Source organism: Centruroides vittatus, unplaced genomic scaffold (assembly GCF_030686945.1).
Source record: "Centruroides vittatus isolate TY-2023 unplaced genomic scaffold, ASM3068694v2 contig_2696, whole genome shotgun sequence".
NCBI classification, from domain to species: Eukaryota; Metazoa; Arthropoda; class Arachnida; order Scorpiones; family Buthidae; genus Centruroides; species Centruroides vittatus.
Window position 1 is genome coordinate 1,134,781 of NW_027121716.1, and position 16,150 is coordinate 1,150,930.

Genomic DNA, 16,150 nt, shown 5'->3' on the forward strand with positions numbered 1-16,150 from the left:
TGTTGTGTACCTAGTTAGTGATAACATTTACCTTTCAAAATTTATCGTTTTAATGCTTGTCATATTTTCTGTAGTAGCATTGGACAAAGTCTTCTCGCCGCCATCTTGTAAACAACACTCGTCCACTCTGGACAGAAGTCGCTCGCGCGTACAAAGATTGTTTCTGCCCGCAATTGCTGAACGCTACCACGTAGGACGTAGCCTTATGCGGATTCGACTACATTAATTTTGTTTAAAATAAATTTTATAAATTCTTCGAATCAAGTTCAGAAGAATTTTTCACTGAATATACAGTAACGGATGTGGTTTATAGATTCCAGAAGAACCGCGTAGTTTTTACTATAGCTTACAGCAGTGGTTTCCAACCTTTTTGTACCTGCGCCCCCTTTAAAAAAATTGTTGCGCCCCCTTAATTTTTCTAACAATCTAATTTCATAAATACTCAAAGCGCGCTCGGCTCCAAACGCGAAAGCGAGATGTTCTCGTTCCAGCAAGAGTATGGATGGATGTTTTAGCATTTGTACCCGAAAAATTCGCGGCGAGGATTGTGGATTACGTATACCTATTTTGCTGATTCATTTTTTTGACACCTATTCGACTTTTTTGGTTTGTATTCGAAAATGGTATTTTGGAAACAGCTGCATGCCCCCCTTGCAACAGTCTCGCGCCTCCCTAGGGGGGCGCGCCCCACAGGTTGGAAACCACTGGCTTACAGTGACCATAAACGAAAAGGTTCAGTTCCCTTTCGCGCATGCGCGTGAACATAACAGACACAAAAGTCCCAACATAAGCACTTCACCACTATAGTGGAGCGTGCTAAAAAATCATCTTTTAGCAAACTGGCCTTATACTCGTACTAGAGATGAAATTTAGTGAAAAGTTGGCATCTGTAATTATAATCCAAATTATTTTCGTTTTATTCAGTTTTCCCCTTTTTCTCTCTTTCTGCCGTGTGGGCACTAAGAACACCTATTTTAATCTTAACCTCTCGTGGGTTTGGCTAGGCCCACAACGGGGTGTCAGGGTGGTAAAGGACATATTCGGAACAGATTGCTCATGAAACTTCCTGAGATTACTTGCCCGGATTCGACCCCGCAGTAGGGTGACGATTATCTGCTTCAGACATCCGGATGTCTCACCATCACCATCATAGTTAACTGTCTCGAAAGTGACTTATCCTTAAAGCTTTGGCGATTTTAATGCTTATAGCATCATCCTTAAAATCGCTAATGATAGATTAAATCGCACTGTAATTTCTTGTATGTTTATTGCAAACTTAGCTAAATTTAAAGCTTCTACACTAATTAGAATTAAACAACGTATCATTCGCATGTGATGGGTATTTCTTGAATATTTTCTTTACATTTGCAATCAGGTTGTTTACGTTTACCTCATAACAATTTAAAAGTATTTTCTCTGTTATCTGGTGAAACCTGTGAGCAATGCTTGTAATATAGATCGTGTTCGAATACATCGACTTTGCCGATTTTATCATATGTTATTGCATCAGTTGTTAAGATCAAAACGTTATCGTCATTTACAGCCTAAATCAAGTGCATTGCTGAATCGAACAACTTCAGGCGATAGTTAAATTGTAACATTGGCAGACATTCTTAATTTTCATTATCAGTTCGGCAGGATTTATATGTTAACAACATTAAAAACTTTAATTTTAAAATACTTCCCAATAGAATCCGTTTCTAAGGCACCAACAATGGCATTTCCAATATACGAGTATCTATCTACTGTATTCGTAATGGTGTTCTCCGGCGGGTATACGAATGTCGATGAGTGTGTAATTCGGGCTTCGGCCCGCAGGTAGACGGATGCGAGAAAACCATGCAGCCCATGGTATATGAAGTTTTATATAAATAATTGTATTGTGCTCTCGTTTATTGTTCAAAAATTTCGTGACGATTTATCAATTCCTGGTGCCGCCGTTTCTATTTTTGTTTTTGTCTTTTTGTGACAGAAAAAGTGCTGTGACGATTTTAGCTGTTTATTATATATGGAGAATAGATATTCATTATTTTTGAAGTTCCATTTTTTTTTACTAAAATAAAAAATATTTTATGTGCAGGCTTTCTGAATAACAGATTATAATAAAAAACTTTACATGTTATCATTGCCCAAAGTTTAGAGGTTTCTCGACTTTAAGTAGAATTATTATCTAAATTTATTTGCCAACTACACTTTTTCTGAAGTTACTTTAAAAAGAATGAAGCATTAAAATATACTTTTTAGATTTATTTTATCTATTTACTGATATTAGCCAGCTTCATTATACATTATTTTAATTTAACTTCAATTATAACTTACTGTTCGGCTAAGCCGCTAAAAGATGAAAATACATTATATTTATTGAACATTTACAGTATATTAGTGAATATTTAATATTTTACTACTCAGAACTCGTTAAATATTCGATTTTATTAGAATATGATTGCCAATTAGTTCAATGTCATGGTCATTAGAATTTTAAATCTCATTCATGCTGAATAAAATCTCTAAATATTTTCATAAATGCTATTCAACTCTACTTTCTTAACTTTACAAAATTCATTTGTGAAAGGATTAAGGATTTTTGAATTTCTTTTATACATATATATATATATATTACATATTACTTTTCGAATACTTCCCTGAATACGAAAACGTTTACAGAAGGTCGACAAATGATCGCCTCCTTCAGCATTAGGGATACATCTGTCAATTTTTTCTGCAGTACTTGTCCTGTTCTTTGGAAACTTTCAGCATGACACTTTTTCCGCAAACTTGGCAGACATTCTTAATTTCCACCATCAGTTTGACAGGATTTACATGCTTTTCAAAGTGTCTCGCACACTGTCATTGTTTCTCATTTCAACCCTGGACATGCAAGGAGAACATATTCCAACAAGACGGAGTTGCGTGGAGAAGCCGATCCTGAAGTGAGCTCTCACTTCAGGATCGACTTTTCACAACTGGTAGTCTGCTGCTGAGACAAACCAGTTGTGGTGAAGTTTTTAAAAGCTCACTTTCAAATTCATTTAAATATCCATTTAAATAGTCTCCTGGCCAGGGTCACCCCAGTCTCGCTGGTTACTTTTGTTATCTCAACTCTATTAGGATATGTAAATTTATTTTTGCTTACGGAGCTGCGGTCGATTTTTGAATTGTCCGATTGCGAGTGCGAGAGTTGCGCGCCAAAATTGAGAATGGTAGTGGCAGATGTCATGCATGGCGCAAAGTGTTATCCTTATAGAATTATTGAAATTAAGGTTCATGCACTATTAGTGTGAGTTTTTGTATTTGTGATTGGGTAATATATAGGATATAGGTCTATATATATTCTTCCTATTTCCAGTTCTCCAGTTCATAATCAGTCTAGTGCGTAATAGACCTTTAAGCAGCTAAAACATTGAGATATTAGCCATATGCTGCAGAAATACTTTGACAACCATTCATAACGACAAATTACAAATAGTGAGATCTTATAATTCACCTTGGTGTAAAATCTCTTTCTTTCTTCTGAGAAACTGCCTCACTTTTACCAGAGGGGAAGTTATTGAGAATGTTAGGCATGAGAAACTGCATTTGTCTTCTCTTTTAGCATTGAAACATCGACCCATGCCACCAGGGAGAATACGATAATTTGCAAAAAATGTCTTAGGTTTTAGAGGGTAGGCTTTTGAGGACGCTGAACCCAGGTTCTCATTTCCAGGTGCTTGAAATGACAAAGGCTTAAAGTGGCACACCAGGTGAGAAGTGACCTAGTTGCATGCAACAAAACTCACAACGAGCAGGCAAGATGCTTCCGTTACGAACAGTTGCAAGGAATCAAGGTGCTGGGGGCTGGCAGCTGTGGAATGGTAAACAAGACATCATCTTGCTGGTGGCAATGTGTGGACACCATTGCAAACAAGGGGATTGTTTGGGGTGACAAAACAGCTTTATATCACTTGATAAGAGCACTACTGAAACTTGGTAGGATCTACTAATTTGCAAAAAGTGTCTTAGAGTTTAAAAGATAAGCTTTTTTAGAACACTGCCCCTGCTGACACTTGATAGATCCTACCAAGTTTACTGAGTACCAAATTTACTGAAACTTGATAGGATCTACCAAGTGTCAGCAATGCCCTTGTCAAATGGTACCTGTATGGGGACATTCACAAGGAACAATTGGTCCCAGAGATTACTTTTGCAGTGCAGCAAGCATAAAGTTATCTTGCTACAAGCAAATGCAAATGCTGTCTCAAGCAAGCAACTCAGGATAGTTTACTGAGGCATAGAGATCCTACACGTTTCAGCAACACCCTTATCAGATAACACCTGCGAGAAGGAACTGAAAAGAGCCTGCCAACACCACCGAGTGCAACAAGCAAACAGCCGTCTTGCTGCAAGCAACAACAAAGGACCTCTACAAGCAGGAGGATATGGGTCACACTGCCAAAACAGACCGACTCTACTACGTTCCAGCAGCATCCCTATCAAGTGACACAAGATACAGTGTAACGTGTTTTCACTTCTGTTGGTTTTGTTTGGTAGAACCAAACAAAACCAAGCAATTACTATCATATATCCTATCTCATCTTTTATCCTATCTAAAAATGAAAGGTCTTTATAGAAACCTATTAGTAGCAGTCTCACTGAGTGAATGATGAACACTTTGGGAGTCCACTATAAAACCCAGGACGTGCTGACACTCATTGAAAATCACTTGCCAGAACAAGAAAGTACCAGTCGCCTGATAGGTGAGACCAAAACAGATCTTCCAGACTCCCAACTTTGTCTCTTGTCGCTAAATCCCACTAAACCAGCTTTTTTGCCTCGGACAGGAATTGGAGTGGGCAACCTAATTATTCACCATCCACAAAAACACAAATTCGCATATATCAATCTTGTGTAAAACAGGACTTTACTGTCAGGCCCATGCATAAGATATTAAAGTGTTTCTAAGGGATTTAAAACAATTATTTTTCCATAACATGGTTTATTTATTTTTACAATACTGTATATGCATATAGAATAAAATGTTGTTAAGACCGCTTTCATACAATCTGGTGTGATACTTTTATCGTGGCTATCCACGGCGTCGTATCTAAGCACAGTAGCTAACCTTGTCTACTTACAAACAGTGCATGCGACATTTATTTCGAATTAGTTTATATATATATATATATATATACTTTGTTGAAACAGTAGTTCATGATGAACCGGAGAAAACGCGCTATCTGTCTATATTTATTACATAAATGAAAAATAGTCAAATAATTCACTGGGTACATAAGGTAAATATAGAAAAAAGGTTGGTCGGAACATTTTCTACTTTATTTAATAAGACAAAGCAAAACAAATTTTTAAATTATTTTCGCATGTCTTTGTCAATATTTGACGAATTATTGAGTCGTTTGTACAATACTTTATTTCAGTCATAAGAAATCTATAGCCTATCAGGTCCTAATATGGAACTTTGGCAACGTAATTTTATTTTTCCTTTACTGCTCATTTGCAGTAAAGGATAAAGTACCTTAATCAAGCTGATATTCGTGACAAAAATTCAAATTAAACTTGACCAGTGAAAAGACTAGAATAACTTATATACTTGCGCAGAGAACGTCAAAATCCTCTCAAACTTTGAACATTTTTTGATCAGAAAAATAATAAAAACTATTAGAAATGTACAAATAAAAGGAAAAGAAAAAAATCAGATGTAAGAATGTTACAAAATTTGCATAATAATACCAAATCAAAAAATTTTCATATTTTTAAAATAGCTATGATATGTAATTTCTATAGTTGCATTGGAAGGATTTTTACGCATAAATTAATTTGTTATGACAACAAAGTTAAACATCATAATTTTGTGCCTATTAACAAGATGTCTGCCTGTAAATAAGCAAATGAGATGTTTTATCTGTATCAGCATGAGGAAGCTATCGACTGAGAAGAAACTTCATATTTTGAATCTGCTGAAAGGATGATCTGTTAAGTAAATAGCTGTAGAAACTGGTGCTGGACGTTGGAATGTGTCGAGAATAAAGAATACTGAGCTGCCACATCACCTGTCAGGAAGAAGGTATTGAGCGCCCAAACAGAAAGATACTCTGTAGTTTGATAACAAATTGACGTTGCGACAGATCATCACAGATAAAAAGAGACTTGAAAGATGGCTTAGAAATAGAAGTGAGTACTTCAACTATTCGCAGAAGTCTAAAACATAATGAGCAATTATCTATTGTGACATCGTCAAAATGCTGGGCTACAATTTTTAATAATATTTTTTAAATTTAATTTAAAATATATGCTTTCTATTTCAGAAGTAGTGTCTTGCCCCTGTAGGCCTACATCACACTTTTCCTGTTAGCAATAGAGTCATGCCGGTTATTATCAAACTTTTTTCAGGGGAAAATTTTTAATTGAAAGAATATGACTTCTGATTTGTATCAGAATTTCGTATATAGTTAATCGGGCCCTCCTTTATCTATTCGTTTCATATTTGGTCTTGACTTTCATCTATCTAACATTGTTCTCGAGATTGAAAACGGTATATAGAGGAAATTTAGGTTAATGTTACCTATGGTTCCAAAATGGCCACTCGTCTCTGATTCCAGCAAATAGAAGAAAGGAAACAGTGGGGACGCACGTTCTAACCTAACCTAACCTACTCTAATAATTTTGTTGGTAATAATTATGGTAATTTATTAGAATAGGTTAGGTTAGAACGTGCGTCCCCACTGTTTCTTTTCTTCTATTTGCTAGAATCAGACGAGCTGCCATTTTGGAACCATAGGTAACATTAACCGAAATTTATAGGTGTACAATTTTTTCAAATTGCAGCCCAACAATTAGAAAGCTAGAGTTAAGCCTAGGAAGCCTGAACTTACTAAATCACATAAACGGAGACCTCTTTACTCTGCAAATCGCTAGACCTTAGAAGATTTGAAGATGATTGTATTGTCAGACGAAACTAAAATTAATAAGGTTGGTCAGATGATCAAAAATGAATGTGGACTACATCGACGACATCTATAACTGAACAATAAGAATTTTACTTACTTCATAACCAAATATTAATATTTATATGAAAGTTTCATTATATACAAAAATGCATGCGTTATATGTTGTAGCTAAATATGAATACTGATTAGATAAAAGTTATTAGTCCAAAATATGTAACTTTCTTTCCTCCAGTAATTTCTGATGTTTATTACATGGAATTGATACGACTCAGTAAGAATAAGATTTTTTTCTTTTTGCAGTACAGTACAGCATCGATTAACCGACTTATTGGTTAACCGACCGCGTTCTAGTCGGCAAATTCAAATGTCCGCTAGTGATGTGGCGCTACAGTATTTGGTTATGTCTTGGCTACTTTAATATTATTTTTGTTAAATTTTTGCATGTTTTAGCTGGCAGCACTGGCTCGACCATGAAAGGGAGGCTAGTATTTAAACCAGGCCTAATACACTATACTAATAATGTATTTTTTCATAATTTTCGGCTATCCGACTTTTCAGTTATCCGACCAACCCCAGTCCCTAATTAAGTCGGATAATCGATGCTCTACTGTACTTTGATTACACATGGCACACCGAGGCCTGTCTTTCTAGTCTGCATTGCTTCAATTATATCTTTGACTAAATAGATAAGATGTGTCAATTCTATTCTCTTACAAAAATTTGATTTTCGGTTGTGGCTTGGTTTTTTCCAGGCAGTCTGTTAGAAATACAATATGCTGCAGTGAAATTTGATCCGTGTGTATAATGAATGAAAGAGTTAACCCCATTTATACGTCATATAAACTAATTAAAATTTTACTGCGGCAAATTTTACAAAAATTTTCTTCAACCATATAATTGTCATCAGTGGCGTGCCGTGACATTTGATGATAGGGAAGCTGTGTTTCTGTGAGAAGCCGACTTACAGGGGCAATCAATTAATTGCGCGTCAGGGTCCGTTCGTATTCGTTTGTTCGATAAGCCAGTAAAAACCGTATACTTCTTTAAATGTATTTTTAATAGATTATCCGACGTACTTAATAAATAAGAAAGTTCAATATAATTACCTCCGTTATTAGATTCAATAAATTCCTTACGCCCTCTAAATGCCAATTCTTGCTTTGAGAAAAAACATATAACATTGATTAATTTAGATATATCTATTAATCGTAATTATCTCGTTATAATTTTCAATATTTATTTTGTATTGTCTACCAATGTTAAATTCTATTCTATTTTGATTTCCAAATTGCTTTAATTTTACGAAAGAATCGTCATTCGTCACGAATTTTATCGTCAAAATGTCGAAATTTTTTTGGCGACGTATTATATTTAATTTAGGCATTGGTCTTTCTCTTTTAATAATGTTTTCTTTTTCATTATACGGTCTTGAACCAAAACTTTTTTAAAATAAATTTTTGAATCACTAGCCACGATATAAGGGCTAGAATTAAAATTATCAGAAAAACTTACTTGGTAAAACAAAATGTGTGATGAATTTACTTACCTAGTACAAAAAATTCGTCAATTGTATGAATATACTTTTAAAGAAACTTATAATTAAATATAACTTTGTGAAGAAACGTACATAAAAATAACAAAATATTCTTTACTTTTTAAATCTTAAAACAATCCACTTACTGAAACAGCTCCCTACGAGTGGCTAATGAATGGAATCAGAGACGGTCCAGGTAGGTGTGTGCGTGCCAAATCCCGAGGGTGCCGATACCGGTCAATGTCAAATGCCTCTTTTGTCGCATCACTAGTATATCTCAAAGGACGCCACAGGGCTGCTGTAAATTTTAAACGTTTCTCACCATAGCTGTAAAAATCAAGATATGTTAAACTTAACAGATTGTCCTCGTTCGTTTTCTAACTAATTCGTTTTATGACCGAGTGTTCACGGAAATTTCCAAAATTTACAACTTTTCGGTCACTCTCATTGAACTGGAAAAATTTCTGTCTTTATTACATCTAATATTACGAAGAGAACAGACCCCACTGTACTTGGCAAGAGATTGGTTCGGTTAAGCTTCTGTTTAAGTAAAATTTCGGCTCTTTCATTGGGGTTTTATTTATGTTTCTAATTCCCTAATCGCTTAATTATTTAACTACTACTTAAGTAGTAATAAGTTGAAACCGATTACTTTGTACTCGAATATCTGTAGTCTTGGGAAAGAAGTGGAAAGAAATTTTTATGACAACCGATACATAAATCGTAAATATAAGGAAAATAAATTCTAGAGCTTTTTTTGGTACCATTGTACGTCTCATTCATGAAATTTGATTGTAAATGATGGTGCCAAAGTAACAGTTAATTTTTAACACTGTACTAGAATTTTACACGTTTTTCTGCATCCCCTTACAGATGGGACGTACTAAATCGTAATATCACCGGTTTAACATTGAAATTCGTAAGTAATATGAGATGGGTGAGCGGAATAAACGCGGAATAAATATATAAAATATTTTAATGGATTTTTTTTAACTCCTGTCAACTATACAAAACTATCATAAAAACATGCCAGTAAATTCCTATCGGTTTGGTTAAGTTATAAATCTAGTCTAGGGTGGGCAACCTGTCCCTCACCACCCGGCCGCCCCATTGTGGGCCTGGCCGAACCCATAATGGGCTTGCTATAAGAGGCCCTCTTAGTGCCCACTGGGCGGAAAGAGTTACAAAAAAAAAAAAAAAAAGGGTGGGCAACCTTTTTTATAACGTGGGCCAGAATAAATTTTACGTTTTTTCCGCGGGCCGTAGTAGTTAATTGGCGCGTTCTTGCGACTCTTAATTTTTTAAGCCTGCAAATATGAAATAAATAAATAAAAAGTTAATTACTACATTTATTTCTCTTATCGTTTTCGAAAATTACAAAGAATTGGAAAAATAACTATTAATTAGTTATTTTTCCAATTTAATAATCTATTAAAGATCTCGCGGGCCGGATAGAAACTTTTTGCCAGCCGTAGCTGGCCCGCGGGCCGGGAGTTGCCCGCCGTTGATCTAGTCTGCTCATGATTCACATAATCGGGCGAGGGTGGCCGAATATCTAGCAGGCGGCTAACAGCCCACAACCGCTCCAGGATATATAGTCGGACTCTTTACGCGTGTGTCACTTCTACCAGCTAAACCGGGTGAGGTTGGTGCACTGTAAACCGCATGTGCTAATGCCTATATAATCTGGCTGATTGGAAACTGACCCGGTTTCGACATTCCTTCCGCCACTGAATTATTCGAATATACAATAGCAATCTTATCGTTTTTTTCACATGTAGTATAGAAATTTGTAAAAGATACATAATGCAGTTATAATAAAATATTAATTTTAATTAATTCAAAGTACGTTAAAATATGAAAATTTATATTTTATAAAATACAAGGGAAGGTCATTGAAAGGTGGAAGCGGCGCTTCCATCGCTTCCAATGACGGCACGCCACTGATTGTCATCTTCTATTTCATAACGCGCAACATATCGAAAAGTGCTCTAAACCTGAAATGCCTGGTGTTTCTTTATCAGCTAGTCGCGAGAAAGCTTTAGATTTTTTTATAAAGCTTACTTTTTTTTATAAAGTTTCTGAAAATCTATGAAAAATAAAAAATGACTTAATTTTGATCCTATTATTTTTATAGAGTGTTTTTGATGGGATCTCCAATGTTTTATAGCACTCCATCTGTTGTTATTCGGTATTAGAGAAGGGCCTATGACCTTAACCATGTCAAGTTGCATCATTTACAACTTGACATGGTTATTTGTATAAATGGGACATTAATTCTATTAAATTTTGGTAATTAAAGGTCAAAGAGGAGATAGAGGAGATCAAGTATCTCGAATGGAGTCAGACTTAATGGAAATTTTACTTATTATTGGTTATAAATGCTTTAAAAATGCATGCCTATCCTTATAAAAAAGCAAAAGGCTTATAAAAAATAATATTTTTAATTATTAAAAAATAAAGTTTCATAAATGACTCCACACACGATTTTAACTAAGCTAGTTGTTTTATAACTTAGCTTAGGTTTTAAACTTAAATATATTTTTTCAAGGAGAGAAATTTATACTAATCCAACTGAATTACTTCTCTGAGCTCTTGTTATTATTTAAGTATTACAATTAAAAATTATCAGATTTTCTTCCTTGCCAGCTTTATTAAAATTAATAAAGTTTAATTATATTTAAATAGGAGGATCAGGCTGGAGTTGATCCGGATTTATTTCGCTCAAAACAAATGCTATGTCGACAGCCTAGTTCAACAGAAGATGGTAAGTAATAGTTTTTCCTTTTATACAGAATACTGAATAATTATTAGTTGATTTATTATATCCAAATATTATGTAGTTGTGGTAATAATAATATAATTAGAGCTGAAGAATTTTTACAGACATTAATTTAAAAATTGCCCTTACTTAAAAAAATTTTAAATTGATTTTTAAAAATTCTTTGAAAAACAAACTGTTTAGAAATGTTCTGAAAAATGAATAAGATGCTTCGTATGAGTTCTTTTAGCTTATCCTTTTTTCCTCGTGAGAAGTTGATACTTCCTTTTTTATAATTTTTAAAGATATATCATTAAAATCTTTCCTAGAATAGTGCTCCGCTATATGGACGGCTTTAAAAATTTCACGAAGATGAAACTTGTTTAAATGGGCTGCTCTACTATCCAGTAGTGCTCTGTTAATAGGAGTTCTGCTAATGTAAAACATAGGGATGTAAACTGGGAACATGAAAGATTGTTCTCTTAAGCAAATTGCTTCCTTATTTAGTGCTCTCTTAAATAGGATCAACTGTGTTATAATTATCTGTATATAGGGTTGCCAACTTTCAGAGTGACAAATTCCAAACAAACTACTAAATAAAAAACTGAATACTAATAAATGAATAAAACTACTGAACCTGATAGGTTTGCACCTCATCAATGGACTGGTCACATGGAATTTTCTGGGTTTTCTTCATTATAAATAGGGACAAATTTTCCATTAAAGTCTTTCCAATAGGTATTCCATCTTGGCAGATCAAGCAAGTTTTTTTTCTTTTTATTAATCCTACAATTTAAACAGTGTGAAAAAACTGACAACTTGAAAAGTTATGAGCAAAAGAAAATTTACAAACTCTGGAATATATGTTCCTTTCCTTGGTGATTATGATAATGACAAGACTGGTGGCTGCTCAATAACCACGATAGTCAGATAACCAAAGCAGTTAAAGGTATCAGCATACTACTCTGGGGACCCAGGATCAAATCCGGGCAGTCAAAACCACAGGAATTTTTGGGGATGTCTATGCTCGATATCCTTTACAACCAGGTCGTCCCCATCGTGGTCATGGCCAAACACATGATGAGCATGGAAAATGTTCCTTTTGTGCTTGCGGGTAGGAATTCATCATACAGTAAAGGGAAAAGCAGGGAAAAGGAACAGCCCTATCTAAACTATAGTTTTTGTTGAGATTTGGTGAAACGTTCAATTGGCCTGTTTTCTATAAATACGACAGTGGCGTGCCGTCTATGGAAGCTCTGGAAGTGCCGCTTTCCTTGTATTTTCTAAAATATAAATACATATCGTGCGATTATTTTCATATTTGAACTTACTTTGAATTAATTAAAATTAATATTTTATTATAATCGTATTATGTATTTTATTACAAATTTCTATACATACGAAATACAAATGATAAGATTGCTATTGTATATTTGAATATAAATTCGTATATGCATATTCCCAACGGAAGCACCGTATTGTCGAATACGGGACAGCTTCCACGACGAAAATATGTCAATCGTGTAAAGTAGCCAGATTACAGGCATTCGCGCGTATGCTTTACAGAGGTGGTTTAGCTGGTGGATGCTACACACCAAAATATCGTATAACACTTCCAACGATTCCATCCATTAGCCACTGGTAGGGAGCTATTAGACTAAGTGGATTGTTGTTTTAAGATTTAAAAAGTAAAGATTTAATGTTATTTTTATATACGTTCTTGGACGCAAAAGCGGGACGTTAAATTAATATCAGTAGGCCTACAGTTTATACTAACTCTTTGATGGTTACAAATAATTATTTGAAATAAGTAGCATATGTAATTAATATGACTTTTAGGTGTATTTATTGACCACATTTTTAAACTAAGAAGTAAATCACCTTCCGTTTTTGGGTGTAACAAAACTCAGATTAGGACGCGGGAACGGTCGATCGTCCGCTTACAATTTGATATCTTATTTTGACTCCGTTTATTGACCCTTATTCCTCTTTCTCGTATTATGTTTTGATATGACAATCAAGAATTTTGACGATTCCGTTACATTCTCTCATCCATAAATTTAAAACTTATTTATCTAAAGTTCATTCTATTTTACCGCTTCGTCGTAGTTACGACTGTCCCGGGACTGTCAGGATTCACTCTTCCGAGCGAGCACTTGTAAAATCTTTGTCTGCACTCTTCTTGCACTCGTGACTTTCATCACATTTTAATTCTTCTGGACGTGTTTACAATATTCATTTGTTTTTTTTTTCCTATCAACCATTTCTCCTCGTCGCCACGCTTTTATTCTATACATTCTTTCATTAATAATTTCTATTACGATCACATTTTTTTCAAATTTTATGTACGTTTTTCTGGGTTTGGTCCCGATCTGGAACCTCACAACATACGTGTATATTATGCCGTATATGATTGTATGTTACAAACATGTATTTCTATAGGATAAGGAATAGAGATCTGAAGAGACCAAATAATTTCAAGTATTGGTATTTCTTATATATAGGTGTTAAAAACGGAATATTTTTGAATAACGGGTTATTTTCCTGGATGTCCGGGTAATTTGTTGTTTACGATATAATGGATTCTCGGAACAACGGATGATATTTGGCGGCCGAGTGATCCGTTAGAAGATTCTTCTGCATCATCAAGTACTCTACAAATAGTCAAATAGGCTATTAAAAGCCAGCATAGTCACCTAGTCTGAATAGTTAAATGCAATAGTCTAACTATTGGGCATGATTCCCGATCATGGGCCTATTTCGAGGACTATATCTCGCGACGGGTCACATGCAGGGGTATGGTTCTTTTGACTTTTACGCTCTCTTGGGGATACTCTACAACTCTTAAGATCCCAATAGTGCCATTCACAACTGCAATTGTGCCAGTGAGGAGCAATTTCATAGGCCACATGACCTCCCTTCAAAGTGGTACTGTACTTTAAAATTTATTTTTGTATACTAATAATGGTACTGTACTTATTTATTTTTATACTGTATGTCCATTAGAGAACATTCAAAAATTTTATAGCAAGGACGTTTACATCTCTTCAGCTGGGTATCATAATCCATGTCTGGGGAAAAAGTAAAAGTAATGTGACTGGTAAATAAACTGTGTATACTGATTATTTGATAGAACAATAAAATTGTTGATATAAGAATGTAAACTAATATGTAAGTATACGGTAAAATTAGGTGTTAATAAATTTTAACATTTCCGAATGTATTATAAGTTACACAGAACTCCTATAACATGAAAAAGTAGAGAACTGAAAAGTAATCCCTGTTATTACTTGAATAAAAGTGCACAATGCAGCAATCCTGAGGGTGTTTTCTTAAGCAGACTTGACTGTATAATAAAATAGATACTACTAAATTTCGATTACTAAATAATTAATTTTAAAAAATGCTTAAAAGTCAGTTTTAGTCATCAGTTTATTTAACATTGATAAAATTAATATATATAACATAACAGAATATGAAATTATAAACAATTATATATAATCTATTTTAAAAGGCTACTGTAATATAGGTATAAACTCTAATTAGCCATTCAAAAGAAATCATAAGCATATAGAATAAATCTTCAACTGACAGTGAGATTGATACATTTATTTTTCAGTTTGAATTTATTTGTTACACTCAATAGGAAATGACAAAAAGACAGTTGATTTCCAAATCTTTCACAATTTACCCAAGACTAACAATAATTCGAAAATAAAAAGTAACAATAACATAAAAGAAGAAAATATGAATATACACACATATGTACTATACATTCATTTAAAATATTGATAAAATGAGCAATTATTTATTGTGACATCATCACAATGCCGGGCTGCAATTTTTAATAATAATTTTAATTTATTTAATTTAAAATATATTCTCTCCACTTGAAATTAATAGTGACTTGCCGCTGTACACCATACTTTCTGTTTTAAGAGTAGAGTCATACAGGTTATCTATCTAACTCCCTTCAGGGGAAATTTTTTGAATTGAAATAATATAACTTCCGGTTAGTATCAGAAGTTTGTATATAGTTAATCGGGGTCTCCTGCCCCTAGTGTTTCCATAACCGGTCTCGTCTTTCATCTGTCTAACTCCTACTGTATTCTTCAGGTTAAGGAAAGACAGATAGACGACAGTGGAAATTTATAGGTCTACAATTTTTTCAAATTGCAACCCAATAATATTTCCATTTTTTGAATTTATATTTCATGAATATATTCTGCTATAAACGACAAGAATTAAATTTTTAATCTCATTAATGTATTTGAATTTTAAATAAATGTCAAAGAATTTGAAAAACAATTAAGATTCATTCAGCTACTGACAAAATTTTTCAGTTTTAATTGATATCGATACATATCAGTGGCGTGCCGTGACATTGGATGATAGGGAAGCTGTGTTTCTGTAAGAAGCCGACTTACAGGGGCAATCAATTAATTGCGCGTCAAGACCCATTCGTATTCGTTTGTTCGATAAGCCAGTAAAAACCGTATACTTCTTTAAATGTATTTTTAATAGATTATCCGACGTACTTAATAAATAAGAAAGTTCAATATAATTACCTCCGTTATTAGATTCAATAAATTCCCTGTGCCCTCTAAATGCCAATTCTTGCTTTGAGAAAAAACATATAACATTGATTAATTTAGATATATCTATTAATCGTAATTATCTCGTTATAATTTTCAATATTTATTTTGTATTGTCTACCAATGTTAAATTCTATTCTATTTTGATTTCCAAATTGCTTTAATTTTACGAAAGAATCGTCATTCGTCATAAATTTTATCGTCAAAATGTCGAAATTTTTTTGTCGACGTATTTATATTTAATTTAGGCAGTGGTCCCTCTCTTTTAATAATGTTTTCTTTTTCATTATATGGTCTTGAGCCAAAACTTTTTTAAAAA

At 34.0% G+C, this 16,150-nt stretch overlaps 1 protein-coding gene across 6 annotated transcripts in view; it reads left to right on the forward strand.

Annotated features, from left to right (window-relative positions):
• LOC136971740 (potassium voltage-gated channel subfamily H member 6-like) overlaps positions 1–16,150 on the forward strand; it is a 151,353-nt gene that overhangs the window by 79,353 nt on the left and 55,850 nt on the right. For all 6 annotated transcript variants that reach the window (XM_067266235.1, XM_067266237.1, XM_067266236.1 and 3 more), the window contains one exon: positions 11,164–11,242. In XM_067266235.1, coding sequence (XP_067122336.1) covers positions 11,164–11,242 — 79 coding nt within the window. The remainder of the gene's footprint in view (positions 1–11,163; positions 11,243–16,150) is intronic.